Below are 20628 nucleotides of genomic sequence, written 5' to 3'. Positions count from 1 at the left end.
ACTTACAGGCTGTGGGATCTCAGGCAAGTTCTTTACACTCTCTGAGCATTTAATTGTTGCTGTTTAGTGATGTCCCAGTAGTTCCCATATCATATCGACCCTGTATAGGGTTTCCAAGGAGTGAATTTAATCACCCACCTTGCATTTAGCAGTCTAGAGCTTATCCTACTTCAACATAATGTTTAAAAATTAGAGGTTAAGAGAGATAGAAATAGAGACTAGCAATAAAACTGGGCCCTGGTAGAAAGTAAACCAAACCGGCAGGTCTTTGCTTGCTTGGGAATTATTATAGCTTCTTGCCACCCTCGCTCCAATGTGGGAAAGAAGCAGAAGTCAACTGGATGAGCCTCTGAGATCTCTTACCTCTACTATACAGGAAATGAGAGGGAGACTTCTTGCAGAGCTTCCACACTGGTAGGGGGGCTAGCCGGGCTAAGGCAGGGGGATTCTGAACGTACCAGAGAACCCCACCGTGGTCCTCCCAGCCCCCACGAACTTCGAAGCCTGTTTCCTTGGCAACCCTTCCCCGGTCCTCTTCTTCCCCCAACAAGACTTCTGAGACCCACCAGCGGGCACAGCCACGGTCCCCAACCCCTCCAGCCAGCACGTCGCTCGCTCCCTCGCTCTCTCCGCAGCCGCCGGGCTGCAGGCCCAGGCCGCACCGAAGGGGACAGAACCATCCGCAACTCTGCCTGCTGATCGCTTTGCACCCCAGGAAGTGGCAGCTCCTCTCAAGGGCAGCTCCAAGAAGGCGCGGCTGGGTAGCGAGTGAGACCCCACCTCTAGAGCTCTGGAGGAGAAGGAAGGGGCGCGGCTGGCTGCGGGTCAGCGCCACGCCTCCCGGCTGCGAGCCGCGCCCCCCGACGGCTCCGCCCAAGACCCTCCTCCCCAGAACCCGCCCCTCGATCTCGCGCCCCGGGAGGCCCCGCCCCACCTCCCGCAGAAAGCCCAGCTCCCAGCCCCGCCCCGTCCCGCCGGCGACCCCGCCCCCCGTGCCGCGGGCGCTGTTCGCCTCCTTTTGCAGCCCGGCGGCCGGACTCTCCGCGTAGCTGCTCGCCTGCCCGCCGGCGCGGAGCGCCCTAGCTTTCCCTCGGGCCCTCCCCCAGTCGCCAGCATTTGGCCGGCGGCCCGCGGGCGGGCCGCCCTCCCCACTTATAGCCCACCCCCCTCTTAAGGAGGCGGCGGGAAGATGAGGTTTCGGGAACCTCTTCTGGGCGGCAGCGCGGCGATGCCGGGCGCGTCCCTGCAACGGGCCTGCCGCCTGCTCGTGGCCGTCTGCGCGCTACACCTCGGCGTCACCCTCGTCTACTACCTGTCCGGCCGTGACCTGCGCCGCCTGCCCCAACTGATCGGAGTCACCTCACCACTGCAGGGGGGCGCGAGCGGCGCCACCGCTCTCGGGCAACCTTCCGGGGAACTCCGTTCCCGAGGGGCCCCGCCGCCGCTGCCTGTAGGTGCTTCCTCCGAGCCGCGCCCCGGCCCCGCAAGCAACTTGACTGTGGCCCCTGAGCCCCCCACCCCGGCACTGTCGCTGCCCGCCTGCCCCGAGGAGTCCCCTCTGCTCGGTAAGGACTCCGGTCGCGCTAGTCCAGGGCTGGATCTCCCCCGTATTTTCCCCGACAGGGCCCCGGGTACAGTCCCCGGTGCCCTCTTCCACGACAGCCTTATTTCGGATCAGAATCCTAATCCTAAACTGAGGCTACGGGCTGCTCTGGGAGAGAGTTGGGAAGTTGGCCGATTGAGAGTCTTGTTGGACACTGAGGAGGGGGCGGTGTGGGGAAGCCTTTGGCTACAGAACCGGAGATGTCTGGCCCAAGGCTCTGAAAGTTTTGAGATTTGCGTCTGCATAAAGTTTGGAGCCCTGGTGTGGTCTCCAAAACCGTGAAGTCGGCGGTTCAAACTCAACAACCGCTCCTTGGAAACCCTATACAGAGTCGCTATGGGTCGGAACCGACTCGACGGCTCTTAACAACAGGGTTTGGAGCAGCCTGCGCCCTGCTAACCCTGGAAGGGACAGTTCAGAGTAACCATCCTTCTTTTGGGGGCTTGATGATGAGGCCCTTGGTGGGCAGGAAGCTGGTTTCCCAGTTCACATGTCTTCCCATAAAGCTACTCTTCTGAGGGTGAGTTAACTTTTTTGTTGAGTTTTTAGGCCAGTGACTGAGACTCTCTAACCCTCTGGTGTCTCATCTGGCAACCGGGGAGAAGAAATGAATCTATTTCCATAGGATTGTTTGGGAAGATGAAACAATGTAAATAATACTAAGACCACAAAAAGTTGTCACATTGTGTTCAATTTCTTCTCTGTGTAGCACGCTCTTCTGGTGTTTTGGGGGCTGCCTCTTATGCTACCTGTCCACAAAGGTCCCCGAAACCTAAGTGAGCAGGCTCTCACCTAGGTCCAGGGGCTGTGTGTGTGTGTGTGTGTGTGTGTGTGAGTGTTACATACATGTATAATGTGTGTACTCTGGCGGCTGGAAAGCTAAAATATAACCAGTCAGCACTGGAGTGACCCTTCCTGGAAATGACCCGAAGTCTCGGAACTCTGGCCCTCAGCCTGTTTCAGAGGCAGTGAGCTTGGGTGTTGGTCAGTTTGAATTCCTTAGTTCAGGAGGAGGTTGGGTGAACTCAGATCCAGACTTCTTGCCCTGTAACCCACACACCTTTAGGACCAAGACAGCCCCATGTTGCTCCAGGTTTCCAGATAGGTGGCCACTTAGTTCCAGTATTAGGTTTTAGAGACTGTTATGAGTGAGGGACCTTGGCAGCCAGTGCTCTGCTACTTTCCCAAGGATCCCTGGTGGAGCAGGCCTCCTACATACTCTTGCTCAATTTCTCCAATAATTACTTCAATATTTTCATATCAAGTTTGGGAGGAACTTCTTGGAATTGTTAATGTGGTCATGAAAGAGTTTTGTTGTTTTTATTTTAAAGCAGAAAAAGGAATTCTTTCTGACTTGGTCTGGGAAGCCGTCTGATCCTATAAAATGAAGTAAACTTCTTTGACTTGCTGCTAAGTGTCTGACCTCAAGCATTTTGTAGGGTTTCTCAGAACTTCTTATGTGTAAAATGGGGTTCTTTGACTTATAGGGTTATTTTTAGGACTAAATTGAGATTGTGTACAGCTAAATATGGGACACAGAGTAAGTACTTGGTTCTTCAGTGGCTAATAACTAATAACAGTATTGGCTTGACACCTCGAAGTTCCATTTTCTCAGACTCCTTTGGAGATGGTTCTGAACAGCAGAGAGAAAGGAGAGTCTCCAAACTACAGAGACTCTAAATTCTGTGCTTTTGTTTGTTTTTAGTTGTTCCCTGGACATTGTGCAGAAAGACAAATGAATAGGAAAGTAGAGAAAAGCACCCTAAAGTTCCTTAGCTTGGCATTTGAAATGTAGAGTTTTCTCACTGAAGCATGAGAGGTGGTGATGGTGACGATAACTCCCTTGTTTTGTTTTCTGTGTTGCTAGTGATCTGCTAGCTCCCCACCTAGCTCCTCAGCAGTAAACTAGTGGTTTTGAATGGACTCTGAATTGGCATGCTGAGAGCTGGAAAGTACTTCCTGAGAGAGAATGTTCTGGAGGGCAGAAACCCTGGGTTTTCTCTAGTTTGACTTCCTTCTTGTGACGTTCATGGGCCCATGATGTTTAGGCTGCTGCTGAGGCAGTCCTAGAAAGTGAGGGCAGAGGCTTTTCTTCATTTTAATTGAGTGCTTAGGTTTGAGTGGTTGCATGCAGCTCTCTGAATGGAGGCTTCTGACTAGGAGGGGACCTTGAGAAAGCAGAAAGTCTTCCTGGGTGTGTGTGGTGGAGGCACTGCACCCCATCTGTTCAACTGGACAGGTGTCAGCCAGAGCCCTTGTGGGTTGGTTTTGAGGTTGGTGGGGAAAGCTTACATGGGGTTTAGAGTTGTGGCCTTTTCACTACTTGCAGTTTCTTTCCTTGACTTGGCTCTACTTTCTAGTGTCCAGGGATCTGGGCCAGATTCTTCTACCCCTCCCGGCTGATAGGTGATGGGATGAGGCTGGCATCAGACTGGGCTTCTGATGGGTCACTGTTTGATCTATTGCTGGGTTGGTCAGAACCTTGGAATCAGACAAAACAGAAAAAAACAAACAAAACCCTTGGCTGTTGAGTTGGTTCAGACTCATAGTGATCTTGTATGGTAGAGTGGAACTGCTCCGTACAGTTTTCTTGGCTGTGTTTTTTATAGATGTAGATCACCAGGGCTTTCTTCTGTGGTACTGCTAGGTGGGTTTGAACCACCAACGTTTTGGTTAATTGAGCGCAAACCCTTTGTACTCCCCAGGGACCTTTGACTTTAGATAGACAGGTTTGAACCCTGCTTCTGTTTACACTAAGCACCCACATGAGACACCATTAAGCCTCCAATGTGGGTTTTCTGAGGATTCAAGGAAGGACAGGTGGCCTGCAGATGCTGCCCACTCCCCAGCCCTGTCCCAGGCCTCTCAGGGGGCAAGACCCCATTCACTCCACTACCTTGGCAGTGTGGCTCCATTTCTGGCAGCTTGGGTGTTTGCCTGAGATACAGTCAGTCTGGGAGGAGCAGCGGCCTTGTAGTTCTTTTCCTGGAATGTTAATCTCTGCCTAGACTTTGGCCGCAGCTCAATGTGATTTGATCAGCTGTGGCATTGCCAGTCCATAGAGGGACAGGGTGGGGTGGGCAGCACATCAGGCTTAGGAGAGGCAGAGCTGGCCTCGGGGCACAGTGGGAGCCAGCTCTGGAGGAAACAGTCCCCTCAGGGTGCATGAGGGTGAGGCCCCTCTTGCCTAGTTCTGCTTTGAGGAGACTCCTTTCATTTGTTCCAGAAGGAAGACTCTGATTTCGAGGTGGGTGCTGGGCAGTCCCAGGGAGCTGGGCCAGCAAACAGCAGAGCCTGGGAGGGCACTTGTCCATGAGCCAGTCTCCCCAGCTTTATAGGGGCTGCTCTCTGAACCTCTGCCATGGTTTGTCCCTTTGGGAAGATAGAGTACTTGCTAGGTCTCTGCTGGACTTGACTCAGGGATGATTCTCTGTCAGCACATCATCCCCTCCATATGCAAACACATGGACACAAGCATGCTGCCCCGGACAGAGTGTCCTTTGAGAACATCTGGGAAGGCCTTTCTCCTCCCATCAGGATGGGTTTTTGGAGCCATGTCATCTTCTGTGCTTAGGGTGGAGCCTTATCCTGGGGATTCAGACCTTGAAGCTTGGGGAGGTTAGGAAATTAGTTCTTTGAACCAGTTTTGTCCTCTTGTTTTTTTCTGGGGGGAAAAATGACCAGTGTCCACATATACACATACACACCTTCTTATCTAACAGTCTAAAATTGAGAAATGCAGTCTACAATGCTCTGATTCACTCTCAGGGTGAAACATGATTGCTTTCTCTCACTCAGCCTGATGGAGGTGCAAGGGAGAACATTGGTTTTACACTCATCATTTCATTGCAATGATTACAATCTCCTTCGTGCATCATCATTCAACAGTATTTGCTTCTATTTCCCTGAATCCTCCTTCAAGGTCTTATATAGTGGCAGCTTGCCTGAGTGTCACTGATGGCTAAGGCATCTGATAACCTCACTCATTCTGCCCCTGTAATGTGTTTATAGTGCATTACAAAGAGGAAGAAGGCCAGCCTCCCTCCCCTGCACACCTCACCACTAGAAACTTTAGGCAAAGAAAACAATCTAAAACCAAACTCATTGTTGAGTCAATTCCACCTCATAGCAACCCTACAGGACATAGTAGAACTGTCAACCCTATAGGACACAAGTGTTTCCAAGGTTGTAAGTCTGTGCAGAATCAGATTACCTCATCTTTTCCACAAGAAGTAGTTGGTATATTTGAACCACTGACTTTTCTGTTAGCAGCCAAACCCACCAGAACCCCTTTCATTTAGGCAAGGGAGCCGTAATTAGATACTGCTGGTACCATTTTTTGTTGTTTAGTGCTGTTGAGTCAGTTTCTACTCAGAGCAACACCAATCAACCCTTTATACGGTTTCTGAGGAGTGGCTGGTGGGTTTGAACTGCTGCTCTTACAGTTTAAACTGACCTTGCGGTCCAGTGCTTATCCTACAGTGCCACAATATACATGTGCGTGCGTTTGCATGTGCATGTAATTTCTTTCTATTTTCTTTACTTTCCCCCCGCAGAAACTCAGAGGTTGATATCAAAGTTCTCCAGTCTGGGTTTATTTGATTGTGTGAAAATTTTCCTTTAATTTCTTTCTGAAGCCATGAATTAGATCTGCAGGGTAATTGTTGACTTGCTGCTCTGTAATGATTATAATGAGACCTCAGCAGCCATATGCTTGGGTAATAGTACTCTTTGGACCGCAGCAGGGTAGGAATTTCCAGGCTGGGACTAGGCTAATTTATGGTTGGGACTGATGGGGCAGTTAATGTCAGAGGAGTTGGAGCCCTTCCACAGATTCCACCCTGGGGGCCACAGATTCCACCCTGGGGGCCGTTCTTTGGGTTTAGCTGATTTGTGCATGTTTGTGAAAGGAGCCTGTTCATCCTGCAGTTGAATCTGCAAATTCTACTTGAATCCAAGGCTACCTGGAAATTACAGTTTTTCTTACCCAGATGTCTTAGAACAAATGATCTGCCTTCCCATTTGATTCCCTTGCCGTCCAGACACTGTGGCCATTTGACATTTGGTTCTGGCATGGCCCTGCTAAGTCTCTGGGCAGTGAGGTCACTGGAAAGGTCAGCCAGTCATACCCTGGCCCCTCAGGGACATAAGGAGGCATGGGATTGCCCTTCCTGGAGCCCCACCTGCCCCTAAACATGGTGAGGAATCCTGGAGTGGGACTGTGATTGTAAAGACTTGAGTGTGACTTGGAGAGGGGGACCCAGTGTTTACGTGGACCCACACAGGGTGGGGTGAGTGTAGGGAGAGAGCTCTAGATCCTCTGTAAGTCAAGAGACCTCCAGGTTGCAAGGTTGGGGTAACTTGGTGGTGGGGGCAGGGTTTGGCTGGGAGCTGATTCTAGGTGTATGTGGCCTAAAGGGATTCGTCCTTAGAAGACCGAGGGGGTGAGTCACACACTTGGTGTGGTGTTTCAGGTTCCACTTTTCAGCCTGGCTTCAGCCGGCCTCTTCCCTACCCCAGTGAAGGCAGTGGGCTTATATAATTGGCTGTTGCCGGGTTCTTTGGCAGTGATTTAATGTCTGGCTGAGTTTGATATGTAGCTATCCCACTGTCCCCTCTGTTGCCTCTCACAAAGCCCAGAGAGAAGAAAATGGTTTTCCGTATAGGTGTGCTGGGGGCTGGAGGGGCAGATCTTTGTATTATCTTTTCTTTTAAGAGGGGAAGGGACTAATCTTTTCCCCTTTTTTTATAAGAAGTAATACAGGCCATTGGAAATAATTTGGAAGAGTTAAAAGAAATAGTAAAGCCCACTTATATTCCTGTCACACAGAGGAAAACTTAGGCGTGTTTATTAGTTGTCAAGAATATTGCTTAGATCTTTATAGATAACACGTGGATCTGCACAGATAGGTACAGATCGCCTGGTGTCAAGCCTTCTGGTGTCAAACTCAAAACCTAGCCAGTTGTTGCTGTCAGAGTTGATTTTAACTCATGGTGATACCATGAGTGTTTAAGAACTGGCCTCCATAGTTTGATTACACCTTTAAAAAAACTTAGAAGACAGCTTCCTATTCTGTCAACTGAATATGCTGGAATTTTCTTTATCATTCAATTATTGTTGAACATTTACGTTATCTTCCATTGTTGTTAAGTGCTGTTGAGTTGGTTCCAACCTACAGCTACCCTGTGTAGGGTTTCTAGGAGTCTTGGTGTGGATGGCTCTGTGGGTTAATGTGCTAGACTGCAAAGTCATTTGAACTACAAGGTCGATGGCTCAAGCTCACTACCTGCTCCTCAGAAACCCTATACAGAATCGCTATGGGTCAGAATTGACTTGACAACACTTAACAACAACAACAAACACACACACTGTAGGCACTGTAGGATAAGCACTGGATTACCATCTGCAAAATCAGAGGTTCAAACTCACCAAGCACTCCTTGGAAACCCTATACAGGGTCACTATGAGTTGGTCAGAATGGACTCCACAGCACTTAACAACAACTAACATATACATACAATATAGAGAGTGATTAGTTGAAAAGAATGACTCTTAGGTGTCTTTCATTATCGGGCTAAAAGTTTTTCCTTTATGAGTGATTTCAAATATCTCTACCTGGAACCACAATTGTCCTCATCATGAAAGCTTTGTGAGGAGCACACAAATGAGAAGAGTTCCATAGCAGTTTTAACATATTAATATACTTATCTCTAAATTTAGCATAGGAGATAGTCCTAGTGGTGCTGTGGGTTAATGTGCTGGACTGTTGTGTTGATTTGAACCACAAGGTCAGTGATCAAGCTCACCAGCTGCTCCTCAGAAACCCAATACAAGGGTCTTTATGAGTTAGAACTGACTCAACTGCACTTAACAGCAACAACAGGAGATAGCCATATAGTTACATTAAGAATGCAAAGTGTCTAAATAAAAGCCAGGTCTCTGGAGTCTATCAGAGAGATCTTTTATATTAGCACTACCAAGAAACACCTCCCAACTAACAAAAATCATGAGGTTAAATCTTATTAGCTGTGAAGGGAACATGGGATGGTCATAAAAATATTGTTGATTTGGCTATTGGATTTCATCCTTGGTTTGTTTCTAGAAGTAAAACAGATAAAGAACTTCTGAGTATTTTCTTAAAGAATATTCAAGATTTTCTTTCTCTTTTTCTCTAATTCCATTACTTTGGCAAATTATATATCAATTGCACAAACAACGAGCACTCCATAGCTTCTATTTCCCTTGATGGTAATTCTTGGTCTTTCTAGTTAATAAATGAAACACTAGAGCATATGATGGTTTTATAAGTATACATTTTAAAAGAAACCTGCTCCTCATAACAATTTTTAGGATTGACTCTCTAGTTTTGAAAAGTGTGGATGACTTAGTCCCATTAATTGTTCTAAGCACCAGTTCAACTATACTAGTAACTAACATTTATTATTTGATTTTTGAGTTTAAAAATTTCTTATGTTCCTAAACATATTGGATCTCTGGTATGGCCCTGTAGGGTAAGCACTGGACTGCTAACTGAAAGATCAGCAGTCTAAACCAACTAGCCACTCCTTGGAATTCCTATATAGAGCCACTTTGAGTTGGAACTGACTTGGCGGCACTTCATAACAACAATATATGTATAATTATGTTTCTTCTGTTATTTCTTAGTTGTGTGGTGAGGTTGATGCATAAAATTCCACTTTGAGGATTGTTTCCATAGGATGGTTTCCTAAAAAGGAAAATGGGATGAATGTTTTTTGAGAAGGTCTAGGTTTTTAAGGCAGTCTTGCTAAGGGATAGATCTGGTGGAAATTAAAGGGTTTCTTAGAGCAGGCAGATGAGTATCACCTATTGCCAAATGAGAGATTGTCTAGAATTCTGATGAAAAAGGAAACTGTATGTTCAGGAAGTGCCTAGGGTAGGGGCAGAGGTCCAGACTGCCAGACAGTTGGGATGGGGCTGAGCAGAAACCTTCTGTGAACAGAATCCAAGGGGGGTGATGCCCCAGGAGTCAGTTTTCTTGGTAGTTCCTCCATTTGTTTCTTTAGCAGCCAAGTCCCTGAAGAAGATTTACGTGGATGGTGGAGCAGAGTTCTGGTGCTAGGTAAATGCTAGCAAGCTCGCCCGATGCTTTTGACCAAACTTCATTGTGACCATTTCCCTGGGAAGTTTGGTTATACGCTAACAAGTCAGACTGCGAAACACACAGAACACTACAGGTGACTCTGAGATTTGGGAGAACTTTGAGGTTTCCAGGGATTCCTTTAGGGATAAGCCTCAGAGATCCACAGTCTGGCATCCTCAGGAGCTTGTTTGGTTGGGTTAGCTCAAGAAAGCCCTAGGCCAGTGTACCAGACTCAGTGTATTGTGAAGTTACTCTAGTGTGAGTTACCAGCGGAACTCCAGTCTCCTCTTTAAGGAACAGTTTGAGTTTTGGAATCTGCTAGGGGTCATTTGGCATAGAGCCTGGGGACCAAGGGGGAAGCTGCACTGAGAGACAGAGCGGGGCTTGGGTCAATTCAATGTGACTGGTATGGTGTAAAATCAGACTCCTTCCTACCCCACCACGTGGGCCTAGAGATCATGGGGTGGGGGGGAGGGTGATTTTGGCAGGGGGTTCAATAATTGTCTGGACCCATGACAGGGTGCATTCTGAAAATGCCCTTAAAATGTCTGTAAACATATCTTCCTGTTTTGCATAATGTCCTTTTGCCTTTGACATCCTGAAACTGCAGAGCTGTTGTTGGTGTTGCAGAACACAGCCAGCTAAAAAAAAAACCAAACGAACAAACAGGAAAGGGTGCCAAGTTAAGGATAGAGTAAGAGAAGCTGATGTGGCATTTTAGGATAAAGCACTGGGCTATAAGATTGGTTTGAACCACAAGATCAGCTGTTCAAACCCACCAGCCACTCCTCAGAAACCCTATACAGGGTCACTATGAGTCGGAACCAACTTGATGGCATTTAACAACAGCAAAAGATGCTGGTATTTGTGTTACATAGAGGCACAGGGACATGGCACTAAAGTGTTGGGTGGCTACTGGCATTCAGATGAACACTTTAGGCAACCTGGCTGCTGGGTTTGGGCCTGGGTCAAATTGGGTAGAATTGTGTCTTCTAACAGAGTCAGGCGTTACCTTGAGGAGGTTGAACAGGGATTCTTTTTGCTTATTCAGCAGACTTTTATTGATAGCTACACTGTATGAAGCTAAGCACGGGAGAGAGACAGGAACAAGAGCTTTCAGGGAGTCCTTTATCAGTGGACAGACTCTGGCAATATGGTGTGGTCAGAGAGAGGAAGCCTGGGTGCTTTGAGGCCACTAAGGAGGTCCAGGGAGCCAGATGGACAGGCTGGGCCAGGGCCAAAGTCCTAGTGAAGGGTCTCTCTTCCAGACACGGATTTTAGCATCCCCAACTCTACATGTTTGAACAGTCTCCCTTGTTGGGAAGGGCAGGGGTCTGCTGCTGAAAGCAGCCTGTGATTTCCTCTAGCTGTTGTCACATGAGGAGAATGCCATAGCTGAAGTCCCAGCTGCTTCGGACAGTTACCAGCAGGGCCCCAGAGAAAAGGAAATGGAGGCAAGTGTGAGATGATAAAAGAGAGAGAGGGTGTAGTTGGAATCCTGTTAGACAGGGCAAGTCTGAGGCTAGCTGGACTGAGGGACCAAAGGGAGGAAATATACAGGAGGAGAGAAATTGAGAGAGGGGCTGATGGTCTATAGGGGTTAGGGGCTAGCCTGGAAGACCACTAGCATCACGAGCACTGTGTTCTGGTCCTTCTTTTCTCTCTCTCTTTTTAAATTTTATATTGTGAATTGGGTGAAGGTTTACAGAGCAAATCCATTTTCCATTCAACAGTTTATACACATTTTGTTTCATGTCACTAACTGTAATCTCCACAGCATAGTATCCCTTATCCCACTTTCCCTGTGTTTCCCATTTCCATGCTTCCTTCTTTCCTAGCCCTTCCTGCCTTTGGAACTTTGTCCTTGGATAAAGGCTGTCCTTTGATCTCAAATAGTTGATTAGTCTAAGGAGTGCGTACCTCTCATGTTATTGTTCACCATATAAACTTGTTGATTGTTTGGCTGAAAATTGAGCCATGGGGGTGAGTTCAGTTACAGACCTGAAGGGTAGCTAAGAGTCATACTCTTGGGTTTTCATCTTTCTCTATCAAACCAGTAAGTCTGGTGTGTAGTTTTTTTTTAATGATTTTGAATTTTGTTCCACCTTTTATCCGACTCTATCCAGGACCTTCTCATGTGGTCCTTTTCAGAGCAGTTGATAGTGGTGGTGGTGGTTATGTGCTATGGAGTCGGTTCCAACTCATTGCGAACCTGTACAGGGTTTCCAAGGCTATAGAGCTTTACAGGAGCAGAAAGCCTCATCTTTCTCCTGCAGAACAGCTGGTAGTTTCGAACTGCTGGCTCTGAGGTTAGGATCCCGATTCGTGACTACTGCATGGTAGCAGGACACTATTGAGTTCTCAGGGTTGTGGAGGCTGATGTTCATGTGGTCCATTGAATTAAATTGTTTCCACGTGTCTTCGGTTTTCTTTGCTATTCTTACCTTTGGGTGTGGACCTTGTTTTTCTCTTAACTTTTGACAGCATTTTGGGCACGTCTTTGGTTTTCTTTGCTATTATTTCCTTTGAATGTGGACCTTGTCCTTCCCTTAACTTTGGACATTATTTTGGCAAGTCGTGAATCCTCTTGGACTATGTTCCCCTCTCTGAAATGTGAGGGTCTTTAGCGCTGTCCCTGCTCTGCCGCAGGATCCTAGGCTGGTGTGTGAGGAAAGCCTGCTCATACATGCAACCTTAAGTAAGGGCCTCTGGCATTCCCTGGGAAGCCCACAGTGCTCAGGGATCTTGTAGTGAGGCATCGGCCAAGAATCTTGTCATCCCTGTCTAAAACCAAAACAAAACCCAAACCAGTTGCTATCAAGTTGATTCCAATTCATAATGTTTTCCAGAGTAGGATTGCATTCCATAGGATGTGATGACCTTTGGGGAGAAGTCTCCAGGTCTTTCTTCTGAGGCTTCTCTGGGTGGGTTTCAACTGCCAACCTTTTAGTTTTTTAGCTAAGCACTTAAGTATTTATACTACCCAGGGACTCCTCATCTCTGACTGAATGGTCTTCAAGATTGTAGCAGATGATGGCCCTTAGAAAGGGTATGGGGAGCATTCTTGCCATACTGATTAGCTCTGTGATCTCGGGAAAGTTGTTACCTTCTCTGTGCCTCAGTGTTGTCGCTTATAAAGTGGGGATAATGGTAGTATCTGTCTCGAAGACATTGTGGAATTTACATAGTAGGCATGAAAGGCTTGAAAATAGTGCCCAACACTGCATAAGCTGTGAGTACGTATGTGCTAGGGGCCCCAGTAGCAGAGTGGGTTATGTGTTGGGCTGCTGATTGCTGGGTCAGCAGTTCAAGGCTACCAGGGGCTCCGAGATGAGAAAGATGAGGCTTTTTGCTCCTGTAAAGATTCACAGCCTCGGAAATCTTATACAGGGACATTATGACTCCATGACACACTACCACCACCACCCACATATACGTTGCCCATTATTAGTTGGGAGTCCTGGTGTGGCACTATAGGATAAGCACTGGATTGCTAACTGCAAGGTTGGTGGTTCAAACCCACTAGCTGTTCCTCAGAAACCCTGTATAGGGTCTCTGTGAGTTGCAATTGACTCAACTGCACTTAATAACAGTTTTGTTCAGTACTATTTGGTTGTTTTACAATTTTCCTAATTATCTTTGGTGGTTCCTAAGCATTTGATATTACAGGTTTTACCCTCATAGTTCATCTTGAGATGAACATTTTTATTGCCTGTAGCTCTTGCTTCAGTTGAATTATTCCCTTGTAACAAATTCCTAGAGCAGACTTCCTAGGCTACTGGCTATGGTCATCTTAAAACACATTGTCACATTGTTTTCCAGATGAGTTAGAACAATTCACTGGCCCTAAATTGTAAATCCCTGGGTCAGGGATATTGGAATGTGGATTCCTAGGGAGAATTGAATCTATCTGGATGCAGCCTTTCATACTCTGAGCCTGTGTGTGTATGTGTGTGCTCAGTTCCCTGGACAGGGCACATTGGACATGAGGTTTTCCCCATAACCAACCAGTTGCCCAGTGGAAAGTTCCTACGATGGTCACTCAGAGGCCACAGAAGGGACCTCACTCTTTCAATACCTAATATACCTTTGGTTTATAGAAGGTAAGAACCTCTTTTTCTTTTTGTAGAAAATGACCTGAAGGATGATGGGAAAAGCCCTAGCTTAAAAATGGCATTGACCCCAAATCTTGTGGGTTGGGTGCTGGAAATACTGGATGCAGCTAACCATAAAAACAGTGTTATGTTCTGGTGGATTAGTCTGGACATCTAACCATTTAACCTATGTAGATGAACTCAGACTTGACAATTCTAGCTTATGGAATCTGAAAACAGGGCCCAAAATGAAGAAAAACATTAAAAGTATATTGGGTAAAAATGAGCTGATTAAAACAGTCTAAAACCTTCCACTATGAATTGCCATGTCTGTCCCTGTAGCCTCCTTCATGCACACAGCCCTTTTGTGAATAAACAGGAACCTGCCGAATTGCGTATGTGGTAGCGTGACTTTGTTTTGTTAGCTGCTATGAAGTCGGCCCCCAGCTCATAAAGACCCATGCACAACGGAGCAGAACTCAATGAACCGCTGCCAGGTCCTTATGACTAGTTGCTGATCAGACGGTTGTGATCCATATCATTTCCATTGGCTGGTTTTGGGAAGTAGATGGCCAGGCTTTTTTCTTTGTCCTTCTTGGTCTTGGAAGCTCCACTGAAAGCTGTTTAGCATCACAACACCTAGCAAGCCTCTACTGACAGGTGAGCAGTGGCTGTGCATGAGGTGTACCAGCCAGAAATTGAACTTAGCCTTCCCACATGGAAGGTTCCTACTGAACTACCACTGCCTTCACAGATGGCTTTAATGCTGGTGATTTCAGTGACCTCAGGTTCATAGGTCAGCCATGCCATGCATCCATTTCACCCATGCCACATGGCCTCTCTTCTGCCTCCCTTATGACTTTAAAGGGTCCTTTTGGGATCCATTTAGAACCAGGCCAGAGCAGCTGGTCAGTATTTTATTATTGGCAACCCCCTGCAACATTTTTTAAATTACAGGATTTTCCCTTTTCATAGAATCATACATAGATAGCATTTTAAAATAAAAATTCCATGAAGGTTACCAAAACCCATGTTTCTTAGGTTTCATATTCCCCTATGCTTTTCTTTCCAAGCACTTTATAGAACCACGCTCTCACGTCTGTCTGTAAGCTGCAGGAGACAAGGGCTGGGTGACCTTGTTCATTTTTGTGTCCTAGGTACCTTGTTGGTGCTCAGTGAAATTTACTCTGCAGAAAGCACAAAAGCTGGGACCTAGTGAAGTACTCGGGAGTTGGGGGTGGGGGACTGGTAACAAGGGAATGTGTCTAGGAGGTGGTGGCTAACCCCAGTTTTGGCCTCTCCATTTCCCCTGGAGGGGACTGTGACTGCAGAGGTGGAGTATATGGGATGACAAAGTGAGTAGCCAGACTTCTGACCAGCTCCCTAGGGCTGACTCTAAGTGGGTTTCTCCTTGGGGCCTTGCTCAGCTCAGGTCAGACCCTGTGAGTAAGGAGGGGATTGTCAAACTAGAGGCAGGCCCAGGGTCTCAGCCCATTCCCTATTTTGATCAGATGGCGATGTGGGTTCTGTGTGTGAACTCTTTGAGTTAGGATGAGTTTATGAAATATCTAGAAATTAGGAGAGGCCCCTTCTTTTGCAGGAACATGGGTAACTGCGGTATAGTTGGCTTTCTTTAAAATATGAAGGTCCGAAGCCTTCTATCAGAAAAAGGTGTTATGGGCAGGGTGCAGATTCTGGACCAAATGAAAGAGCTCTGTGTCTGGAGTTTCTGGGTCTTGTCCACCCAGGTGTCAGAGCTGTCAGAGCTGCCCAGCCCTCAGGTATACACTGGTCTCCTCCCCCCACAAACACTGCTTCAAAGAGGACTACACTGAGTGCTTTTGCTTCGTTTTTGCATATCTGAGACAGGTGGTGGTGGTTATGTGCCGTGGAGTCGGCTCTGACTCATAGCGACCCTGTACAGGGTTTCCGAGGCTGTAAATCTTTACAGAAGCAGAAAGCCTCATTTTCCTCCTGTGGAACAGTTGGTAGTTTTGAACTGCTGACCTTGCAGTTCGCAGCCCAATTCATAACCACTATGTTACCAGAGCTCCTTTATGAGACAGTTAATGACTTTCAAAAGATTCCTAAAGAGAGTGAGAGAAGAAATGAAGGCAGAACAAGAAAGAAACATGGAAGCATTCCTACTTACAGGGCTGGTGCAGACCTTTTCTGGTGGTCAGAAGGAATCGTGCTCATGTGCACAACTGCCAAGCTGGCATTGACTGGACACTCCTGCTCCTAGTTTCCCTGAAGCTACCTCCCACACCTCTGGACCGCAGCCCAGTCCAAAAGAGGAGATTCCTACTTGGCAGCTCTCCTCGAGTGGTTCTTCAGCTCTGGGTTCTGGTTTGAAGGACAGATCTTTCCCCAGGTCCCTCCCGAGGCATCGCTTGATCCTCTAGGGAAGAATCAGGCCTCCATGAACAGACTGGCCTTGTTCCCAATTTAGGTATGACTTCTGTACTTTAACCAGAAAGTAAACCTAACAGGCTCCCAGCCGAGGTCTGCATGGTATCTGCGTGACTGCATATCTCCTCTGCACTTAGGACATAACTACTTAACCCACTTAAGAATTCCCAGAAGGGCAGACAGTGCCCTTCCTGATTCAGTATTCCTCAAAATTTGGGTTATTAGGTCTGAAATGGCTGGCATCCCTTATTGGGAATGAGCAATGGTGGCGCAGTGGTTAAGAACTGGGCTACTACCTAAAAGGTTGTCAGTGGGAGAAAAGATGTGGCAGGCGCCTTCAGTAAAGATTTACGGCTTTGGAAACCTTGTGAGGCAGCTGTCCTCTGCCCTTAAGGGTTGCTATGAATTGAAGTCGACTTAATGGCAACAGGTTTTCTTTTATTGGGAATGAACAGGGTGGCCCAGCCTAGAAACATGTTTCTTCTCTGTTGTGTCTTTCTTTTTAAGGTTGATCTTTGGCCCTCGAAGTCTGTGCCACTGTTTTGACTAGAGACCATGAACATACCCACAGCCTCATAAGGACTTGCCATTGCATCCCTGCCCCCCACATCCTGTGTCACCACGTCCCAGCACTGAAATCAAGGCCCATCAGGAAAGGCTATTGGCCTGAGTGTTTTCTTCTCTGTTGAAGTAGAGGGCTCCTATTATGGAGCTGTGGGTATTTCTCTGCTCTTATTTATGGAACCTGATTGAGAAGACACACTTCTCCAGAACAACCATCAGATGATCTGCCTGACAAAATCAGTCACTCAAAAGCACTCTTTCCTAAAGCCCCCAGTAGCCAGTTTTTGGAAGAGTTTCATAAATGTTTTCCACTGAAACATGCTGTTGTCCTGTCGATTTGACAGTGGATTTAATTTATGAAAATCTCTTCCAAGAACCTAGTCAGTCGAGTTTGTGAATGTTGTTGTTAAGTGCCATCAAGTCAGTTCTCACTCATAGTGACCCTGTATAGGGTTTCTGAGTTTGAACCACCAACCTTGTGGTTCAGCTGACCTTTTGGTCCAGTGCTTGTCCTATAGCCCACACCAGGACTCCAGAGTTTGTGACTGGTGCTATTAATTTTTCTTTAGATATCTGGTAGTATTCACCAGTGAAGCCATCTGAGTGTGAACTTTTCTTTAGGGGGAAATTATTATTTTTTTTTAATATAAAAAATTCAACCTCTTTATGAGGATAAGTAAAAAAATATTGTTATAAAATCATAGAAACCTTTATTAAGCAAAAATATCAAAATATAAAGCTGTTGTTTCTTTGCATATTCTCCATCGAGGTCTGTACATCCATCTATAGATGGAAGGCAGTGTTTCCATCTCTCAAACCCTTCCCCGAAGAATTCTGTACTTTTCAATTTACACCACTTCGAAACAATTTTACCATCCTCTAGGGACTCAAATTGTGTTCCTTTTAAATGTTCTCTGAGTTTTGGAACAAAAGGAAATCTAAAGGGGCAAGATCAGGGTTGTGGGGTAGATGGGAATTCTCTTAGGACAGTCCTGATACCTTTGAAGAATGAGCAGGTACATTGTTGTGATGGGAAAAAATTCCTTGGCACAACTTGATTGGGCCTGTGCTCATCAAGAAAATCTATCAAGATTCCTTCTTTGGAATTCCAGAAGACAGCAGCTGTAACCTTCTCATCTGACCTTTCTGCTTTGAATTGAACTGACCGAGCAGATTCCCTCGGAAGCTGCAGTTTTGATTGGACTTATTTTTTGAAGGTCCAATGAGACTAAGACAAGTGAATTACTGAGATAACTTGTCTGCAGCCATCCACTGACCACAGAGACATGTTTAAACACATTTTGTTTGGAATAAACTCATGTATGCATGAACTGCTGAGACTGGAACTTAATAGAAATACTTTTTAATTTATTCTAATACTTGTTACAGCTCTATTCAGCGTTATATTTATTCTTGAGTCAGTTTTGGTGTTTTGTATCATTCTGTCTTTCTAGGAACTTGTCCATTTCATCTAAGTTGTCTTATTTGTTGGCATACATTTGTTCGTTTGTTGTCATTAGGTGCTGTCACCATCGAGTCGGTTCTGACTCACAGCAATGCCATGCACAACAGAATGAACCAACGTTCATAGTAGTGCCTTATCATCCTTTTCATTTCTGTCCTAATCTTTCTTATTTCCTTCCTTCTGCTTGCTTTAGATGTAGTTTTCTTTTTCCAGTGTCTTAATATGGAAGGTTAGGTCATTGATTTTGTGTCTAAAAGACCTCATCATTTTTTAGCATTTTGATACTGTCAAATCGCCAGCACAGGCTGTTACCAATCATGTAAGGTTGTTTGGTTTTTTTTTAAATCTTTGTGAGCTTTATCAGTCATGTGATTGAAAGTGTTTTTTTGTTTGTTTGTTTGTTTGTTTGTTGTTGTTTTAAGATGACTGATTATTAGCAGTGTTGAGCACATTTGCATGTGTTTTTTGACTGTGTTATTTCTGTGAATTATCTGTTTATATCCCATATTCATTTGCGTATTGAGTTTTCTTTGTGTTTATGTTTATAGTGTTGGTATTAGGTGCTGCTGAGTTGATTTCAACATATAGGGGCCCTATGCACAGCAGAACAGAACACTGCCCAGTCATGCACTATCCTCACAATTGTTGTTACATTTGAGCCTATTGCTGCTGCCACTGTGCCTTTCCATCTCCTTGGAGTTCTTCTTCTTTTTCACTGACTCTGCACTTTACCAGGCATGATATCCTTCTCCAGGAATTGGTCCCTCTTGATAACATGTCTGAAGTGTAACAGATGAAGTCTTGCCATCCTGGCTTCTGAGGAGCATCCTAACTGTACTTCTTCCAATGTAGATTTGTTTGTTCTTCTGGCAGGCCGTGGTACCTTTAATATTCTTCTCAAACACTATAATTCAGATGCTTTAATTCTTCTATGGTCTTCCATACATTGTCCAGCTTTCAGATGCATATGAGGCTATTGAAAATACCATGGCTTGCATCAGGTGCACCTTAGTCCTCAAACTGATATCTTTGCTCTTGAGCACTTTAAAGAGGTGTCTTATGCAGCAAATACATCCTTTGATTTTTTGATTACAGCTTCTGTGAGCATTGATTGTGGATCTAAGTAAAATGAAATCTTTGACACCTTCAATCTTTTCTCCATTTATCATAATGTTATTTATTGCTACAGTTGTAAGGATTTTTGTTTTCTTTACATTGAGGTCCAATCCATACTGAAGGCTGTAGTTTTTGATCTTCATCAATCAGTATTTTAAGTTCTCTTTGTTTCTAGAAGGAGACCTGGTATGACACGGTGGGTTAATGCGATGGACTGCAAAGTTGGTTTGAACCACAAGGGTAGTGGTTCAAGTTCACCAGCTGCTCCTTGGAAACCGTATTCAGGGTCACTATGGGTCAGAACCAACTCAATGGCACTTAACATCACAACAACACGTCTGGAAAGCAAGATTGTATCATCTGTATATCACAGGTTGTTAATGAGTCTTTTTCCATTCCTGATGTCTTGTTCTTCTCATATAATCCAGCTTCTTGGATTAATTGCTCAGATTATATACAGATTGAACAAGTAGGATGAAAGGATACATCCTTGCCACACACTTGCGTGATTTTAAGCCATTCTGCATCCCCTTGTTCTGTTCTAATGAACAGACCTCTTGGTCTATGTACAGGTTCATCGTGAGAATAATTAAGTGTTCTGGAATACCCATTCTTCACAATGTTATCCATAGTTTGTCGTGATACACACAGTTGAAAACTTTTGCAAGGTCAGTAAAGCACAAGTAAACATCCTTCTGGTATTCTTCTTGCAGCCAAGACCCATCTGGCTTCAGCAGTGATATCTCGAGTTCCACATCCTCTTCTCAGTCTAACTTGAATTTTTGGCAGTTGATGTACTGTTGCAACTGTTTTTAAATTATCTTCAGAAAAATTTTACTTGCATTTGCTAGTAACGGTATTGTTAGATGATTTCCACAATCTGTTAGGTCACCTGTCTTTAGAATGGGTCCAAAAATGGATCTCTTCCAATTGGTTGGCAAGGTAAATATCTTCCAAATTTCTTGGCATGGACGAGTGAACACCTCTAGTGTTGCATCAGCTTGTTGAAAGATTTCAGTTTGTATTCCATGAATTCCTAGACCCTTGCTTTTCACTAATGTCTTCAATGTAGTTTGTTTTGAACTGCCAGTCTTGTGGTTAGCAGTGCAGTGCTGATCCTGCAACACTACACAAGGACTCCCAGTGGGATGCCCCTTCAGTACCATTAGTTCTTTTTTTTTTTAATGTTTTTATTTTGGATTGAGTGAAAGTTTACAGGGCACATCATCAGCTTCACATTCAACCATTCAT

General features: G+C 45.6%; 1 protein-coding gene across 1 annotated transcript in view; it reads left to right on the top strand.

The window, feature by feature from the left end:
* Positions 1 to 1189: 1189 nt before the first annotated feature.
* B4GALT1 (UDP-Gal:betaGlcNAc beta 1,4- galactosyltransferase, polypeptide 1) overlaps positions 1190 to 20628 on the top strand; it is a 60370-nt gene continuing 40931 nt past the window's right edge. Inside the window, exon 1 of the mRNA XM_006863029.1 lies at positions 1190 to 1565. Coding sequence (XP_006863091.1) covers positions 1190 to 1565 — 376 coding nt within the window. The remainder of the gene's footprint in view (positions 1566 to 20628) is intronic.

The sequence above is a fragment of the Chrysochloris asiatica genome, unplaced genomic scaffold, assembly GCF_000296735.1.
Source record: "Chrysochloris asiatica unplaced genomic scaffold, ChrAsi1.0 scaffold00053, whole genome shotgun sequence".
In the NCBI taxonomy this organism is placed as follows: Eukaryota; Metazoa; Chordata; class Mammalia; order Afrosoricida; family Chrysochloridae; genus Chrysochloris; species Chrysochloris asiatica.
Note: the sequence above shows the minus strand (reverse complement) of the source record. Positions and strands in the feature narration are given on the sequence as shown.